This window comes from Phaseolus vulgaris, chromosome 11 (genome assembly GCF_000499845.2).
Source record: "Phaseolus vulgaris cultivar G19833 chromosome 11, P. vulgaris v2.0, whole genome shotgun sequence".
Taxonomy (NCBI): Eukaryota; Viridiplantae; Streptophyta; class Magnoliopsida; order Fabales; family Fabaceae; genus Phaseolus; species Phaseolus vulgaris.
The window spans coordinates 44427936-44434280 of NC_023749.2; the positions used below are offsets into that span (position 1 = coordinate 44427936).

Consider the following 6345-nt stretch of genomic DNA (forward strand, 5'->3'; position numbering starts at 1 on the left):
ATGAGTGACTGTGTTCTGGAAAATACTCAGTGTCTTAGCTCGGACTGACTTTGTCTAAACAATACTCTAATTTATCAAGGAGCAGTTACATTCCAAAAATTACGTTGTATTATCCATAAGCGGTTGTGGTCCAAACAATACTCATTGGGTTAACCAGGAATGAATGAGGTCCAAAGAATACTCAATGTTTAATCAAGAGTGGTTATATTCAAAACAATACTTGGAGTTTTTTAACTAGGAATGGTTGAGTGTTCAAACAATACTTTGGTTATTAGCTAGGACCAATTGTGTTTCAAATAATACTCAGTTTGTAAGTTGTAGCAGTAGTCTGCAGAGTGAAACTCAATAAGCAGATTGAAAACTGGATGTAGTTTGCACTTTTAAACGAACCAGTATAAAAATCATAGGTAAATCTTGTTTTCGTTATCCTTATTTATTATATATTATTGTACTGCATTAATAAATAGGAAGAGATTAACAAACTAATTTAACAGATAGTGTGTTGAGCCGAAACTATCATCTAACTACTTGATATCAAACAAGACATTACAAAATGTGTAAGAAATTTTAAAACACAATTCAACCCTCTCTTTTTATGTTTTTACATGTTTTTCAAAGAAATTTTGAGAAGAATTAAAACACCAAGAAAAGAAACTTCTTTTGGATATGAATTTTACACTTACATAGTTGAAAATTATCTAGTAAGATTTTTAAAAACTATTAGTACTCCTAATGCAAAATATTGGGATAATTCCATTAGAATTGAAATTGTTTTTGTTAAGAAAAATAACACTTGGACTTTAGTAGATTTCTTAAAGGAGAAAAACTAATTAGTTCTAAATGTGATCTTTAAGAAAAAGTATCATCTTAATGTATCCACAAAAAAATATAAAATAAGATTAGTAACGAATAGTTTTACTCAAAAACCAACATTTTGGTACATGTGTTCAATTATCAAAATTTTCTCTAAGTATTGTAATCTCTAACTTCTATCCATAAGTTAGTTAATTCACCAAATAAATGTTAAAACAACATTTTTGAATAATGAAGTAGAGGAAGAGAATCACGACTCAATGTAAAGGGTGTGTAGTTCCTTATCAAGAGAGCAAAGTATGCAAACTTTTTAAATCCTTACATGGGCTAAAACACACCAAAATAATGACATGAAAAACTTAATAATTTTTACTCAGTGATGGTTTTTCTAATAACAATGTTGATCAATGTGCTTACACTAAATATAAAAACATGTGTAATTATATACTTTTATGTTATTGACATGTTAATTTTTTATACACACAATAATATAATTTCAAGAATAAAATTATTTATGACATATAAGTTTGTAAGGAAAGTCATGGTCAAGTAAGTGTAATTTTAGGAGTTAGAGAAATAAGAAAATGAGATAATATATTAGTACTGCAAGAACAATATACTATTAAACTTTGTAGAAAATTGGACTATTTTAACTTTAAGATGCTAACTCTAAATTAAAAAACAAATTGAGAAAAATTAATTTCTCAACCTAAACATGACCAAACCATTGAAACTTATTGCATTTAATGAGCTTTTATTAAAAAAAAAAAAATAGCCCTACTTTTAAATTTAAACATGATAATAAAAATCTAGTCCTAAATAACAATGTGATGAAGATTTTGATTGTGTCATGAATTCACAATCCAAAAAGTGGACTGGTAAGTGAAACATTTAGTATATTATATACAAAATAGCATGTTATATAAGTATTGGTAAAATCATAGGAAGTAAAATTATAAAAAAAGGTTGATTCTAGAGTACTCACATAAGTATTGTAAATATATTTTAACTTCTAGAGTACTTGTCCTTGTTTAAGATCAGTAATAACCAAACAACCACATTTCAATACATTGTCTTCTTTTGCTGTTCCTTTCATGTTTGTTTGCTGCAATACCATTTTACTAGTATTATTATGTTCCAACATTGTTTTCATTGTGGGAAGTGGATGTCTTAAAATGCACAATAGGTTATTCTTTCATTCTGCATTCTTTTTCATCTTTCTTCTTTTGGTTGTTTCTAATATAAACTTCAGCTCAACTTCAATTTACTGTGATGAGCACTACAAAATAGCAGAAATATTCTAATTTCATTAGTATAATTTGTCAACACAAGCATCAGCAGAGTCTGAAGAAGGTGAGAAATAAAAAGTAGATCACACATTCATCACTAAAATCGATACGCTCTATGTTGTACATATGGGGGACTGTACAGAGTTAATTACAGACAAATAGCATTGTATTGGTCCACATTCAAGTTTAACAGTATTATGTAATCCAGTATAAGCCTTTATTTTGTTCTATGGGAAATTAAAACCTCAGTGTGGCTCCACAACCGGCACATCTGTGTATGAATAGGAGTAGCTCTCAACGTTGGAATTGCCCTGTCTGAACTTCACCCAGGAAACCCTCCAAGTCTTGAGCAAATTTTGCCTGCATGCAGATCACAACAATCAAATGACATTCACAGCAATCAAATATTCGAGTTAGTAGTCAAACTGAAATAGCAATTTTAAAGTTGTTTCCAAATACAACAGAAAATGAAGTAATGAACTACAAGTTTTCAACTAATGCTACAATCATATGGGCGAATTTAGGAAAATTTACAATATGGTTTGACAATCTCGCAAATCTAGTTCCCACCACATTTTTGGTTAACAAATTAAAATATGTTAAATCTAATAATCGTAAGTTAAATATACTGTTAAATTAAAGAAATAAATGCAACACGTGTTTACTAGTGAAAGTGACTACTGATCGAGAGTTTGTAATCCAGATGAAAAAAAAAACTGAAAGATTTGTAATCAACATATAGATCATATAGTCAGGTAAACAGGAAAAATATTCAACTGGTATTTCTTAATGTTTCTTTTCTTTTTCCATGCTCCATGTGCAAGCCAATAGCCAAGGCTTACATTTTAATAAAGCAGATAGGAACTAAGCTTAATGCCAATTCATTGTGTTAACTACATCTCGTGTTCACACAATTGTAGGCTGTTTTCTTGCACAAAATTCAACTGCTGAAATAATTAAATCCATTAATTATATGCAGTTTTAGTGTCGCAGACATGCATATACCTCTCAGGTTGAACACTTCTCTTAGCAAGCATGAATGTTAAGAAGACAGGGACCATTGCTGCGGCTAGATGCTTTAGTGTGTGACCACTGACAATATGGTGTGTCCATTCATAGACCACCTCATCAGTAGCTTCTAGCACTTTAGCTAGAAGATAAGACCCTGGAAAGAAATTATTTAAAATATAAGCATGGCTGGTGTTTATAACAAACAAGGAGAGGGAATTTATACCATAACATAACAAACCTGCAGCCCAGAGCCAATATGTTGAATGTGTGTACATTGGAGGTAACAAAATAGCCATTAGAGGAATGGCAATGCAAGGCACAAATTGGACCAGAGCATATGGACGAAGGTCATCAAAGAACCTGAGGAGAATGGAAGACAAGAACAATTATTTCAAGAGTTAAAGTTCAGGTAACTAAGTCAGCTGAATGGTCAAGTATTTGGTGCGTATTTGATTTCATGTTGAAATCTCCAGAATCATGTTGAAATACCAATTAACATGGTTTTAGGTAAAGTTAGACATGATTGGTTCCACATTGAGAAATTGATTATGGGTCCAGAATAGATTTTGAGTTGAAAGAACATTTTAGGTAGCTTTTCAAAAACAATTTGATTTGTTTTGCTTTGTCAACGTTCACCCAAACAGATACTTAACAATTAACCTCAAATAGAAATCAAATAAAGGAATAATAACATGGAAAATAACAAAACTAAGTTTTTGACACTCTGAACTGTTCTACAAGTTGATTATCCCCATAATGAATCATGTAACTACATAAAATGCCAAATGTATTTGTAGAATCAACACTAAGTTTTATGTTTTACACATATGAAGAACAACTGCCTTCGACTTAAAAGACAAAACTCTGTCAAATAAAATGCAGAACAAATAAACAGTAAGCTTGCCTCCAATATACAATGCTTATTATACCAGCCAAAAGTAGAGGTATAATTGAAACCGTTCCTTTCCACTCATCAATCCGCTCAATGATGAATATTGCAATGATTGATGTAAAAGCAACAGTCATCTGTAATCATAATCAGCTTGTAGATTAAAAAGTTGACTAGTTAAAATGGGCCAAAAAGAAGGGGGAAAGGGCATTCAGAAGTGGCAAAGAATTTGTACAACTCACTGGTAACCTATCCCACACAAGGCGGGCATCATCTGGCTTGAGATGATAGTATGAAGATCCAACTGCAACAGCAGCCACACCAACATAGAAGCAAGTCCAGCCCCATATTTCACCTTGCAAGCTTTTGGCACGCATCACAGTCACACAGAACACAACAAATAGGATCAAGATTTTTGCCAGCAGTGAGAAATTGAATTGCTACAAAAAAAATTAACAGACTATGCATAGTACCTGAGGCTAAAGTAGTTTCCACGATGACAGAGTACAAGTCCAACGAGGCCAATGACCAGAAAAGGGAAATTTGATATCACATTAAGTGCATTAGGAATACCTGAAAATTAACACTGAACATTCAAAAGAATCTCCATTCAATTCACACCAATTCCTCCAAAATCATAATCAGTAGAGTCAAGTTCATTTTTTTAGGCGACCCATTTGACAAGAAGTAAAACAAGAAAAAAGGGTAAACAGTAAAATTAGAAAAGGGCGAAAAGTGAATCGAAAGCACAGTAGAAAAGAAAGAGGGTTACCGAAGAATTTGCGGTGGTCAGCGAAATTATGATAATCTTGGGACTGATGAATTGCTGGGGTAACGATCATGAGTACGAGGAAGCAAAAAAGTGCAACCAGCGATGCATAAACGCTGCGATTTCTCATGGTTTGGGCGCGGATGGAGAAAATCTGTCTCAGGCTCAGCGATTGATACAACACAAGTTTAGTATGAGTTGTGTAGAACACCTTTTCATTTCATTATAGATCGAGTTAGTATTACCACCCACCTTAAAAACAAATAAATAATAGAAATAGTTATCTTATTTTATTTCAGATAATGATAAATAATAGATATTATACACTTAAACTTTATTTAAATTATATATATGTAATTAAACTATTTATGTAATTGTTAGAGAAAAGGGATATACTTGTTTATAAATGCTCTTGGTGTTGTTTTTATATTAGACTATTTTATTTTACCAAATAAAACTAATTTTGCTATTTGATCTCCACGACGTTTCCAGTATCCAGCGTTTGGTCTTTTAAGGTCTTGAGTATCATCTCGTTTTATTCTATTTAGTTCAACATTGACTAATCAAGTAAGCAAGAGTTTTTTTAATGGGTCATAAATGCTGTCTAATCTAAATTTTTATCCAAACTACCTATTTATACTATTAGGTAATGGGCTTTTTGTTTGGACTTTTATCCAAACTCAAACCTGCTACAATTACAATTTGTAATTAAGGTTTAATCCCTAATTATTGTTTGTTATTAAGTATTCATTTTGATGTTTTTGACCCTTAACATCATTATTAACATCATTAGTGGAAGTTTTGATGGATGACGTTTTGGTCGGTTGATATATTTAAATATCGAATAGGTCAACATCTTGGCTAATCCGATCTTAGATTCGACAAGTCAATATGTTGAACTAGCCAAGTCGACTGATTCAGGTCAATCGATACAGTGGCTCCACAGACTCATCCAAAGATATGCAAAGTCTTGTATTAAATTATGATCCTAAAACAAAATTCGTGTTTTCTTTTTAGGTCGAGGAGTAACATGTTTCGAATAACCATACATGGTTCCCTAGGCTCGAGTGACGAAACATCGTATCGCGAGTGAAGAGTTGTATTCTCCTTCAGCAGTGTGCACATTAATTGTAGCTGAAAAAGTTGATGTGAAAGGTTGCGAGCTCACATTCGTTGGATCGTATAGGATCCAACAATGTGGATTTGACAATGTTTGACTCGCCGCTATTGTGCCTATAAATACTTGTCAATTTGAACGTTGGGTTCACACCACTCCATTTTTTTATCCAAGTTGCCGAAAAGTATTCTTATTCAAGGTAATCACATCTTCCTTTAGCTTTGTCTCCATTTTTACAATACTCGTTTGGTAAGTGGACATGTTGCCTTTCTTTGATTAGCAAGTCAAAATATTGTTTGCTCAACCCCTTTACATCTTCTTATAAAAAATTTAAATGATGCTTTTCAAAGTCCTTTTGGAGGATGCCAATGGAAAATATTTCTATAACGGCGATACGCTGAAGTTCCAACCCCTATTCATCAACTGGATCAAGTTCCAAACACTCTCCCTCCTTCAG

The 6345-nt window shown here is 32.4% G+C and overlaps 1 protein-coding gene across 1 annotated transcript; it reads right to left on the reverse strand.

Moving 5' to 3' along the window:
* Positions 1-1857: 1857 nt before the first annotated feature.
* On the reverse strand, positions 1858-5014 carry LOC137820802 (uncharacterized). The gene is made up of 8 exons (XM_068625059.1): positions 4775-5014; positions 4476-4575; positions 4245-4365; positions 4018-4139; positions 3352-3473; positions 3108-3267; positions 2347-2462; positions 1858-2092 (listed from the first exon to the last, which is right to left on the reverse strand). The coding sequence occupies exons 1-7, from the start codon at positions 4899-4901 to the stop codon at positions 2348-2350; spliced, it is 867 nt and encodes a 288-aa protein (XP_068481160.1). The 5' UTR covers positions 4902-5014; the 3' UTR covers positions 1858-2092; position 2347.
* Positions 5015-6345: the final 1331 nt, after the last annotated feature.

Bases quoted from the DNA above. Each gene is read 5' to 3' on its own strand.
- LOC137820802 (XM_068625059.1), bottom strand. From the start codon at position 4,901: ATGAGAAATCGCAGCGTTTATGCATCGCTGGTTGCACTTTTTTGCTTC. The intron at 4,576-4,774 runs GTAACCCTCTTT...GTTAATTTTCAG, and splicing joins TGACCACCGCAAATTCTTCG to GTATTCCTAATGCACTTAAT. The intron at 3,474-4,017 runs GCAAGCTTACTG...CATTCTCCTCAG, and splicing joins ATAAGCATTGTATATTGGAG to GTTCTTTGATGACCTTCGTC.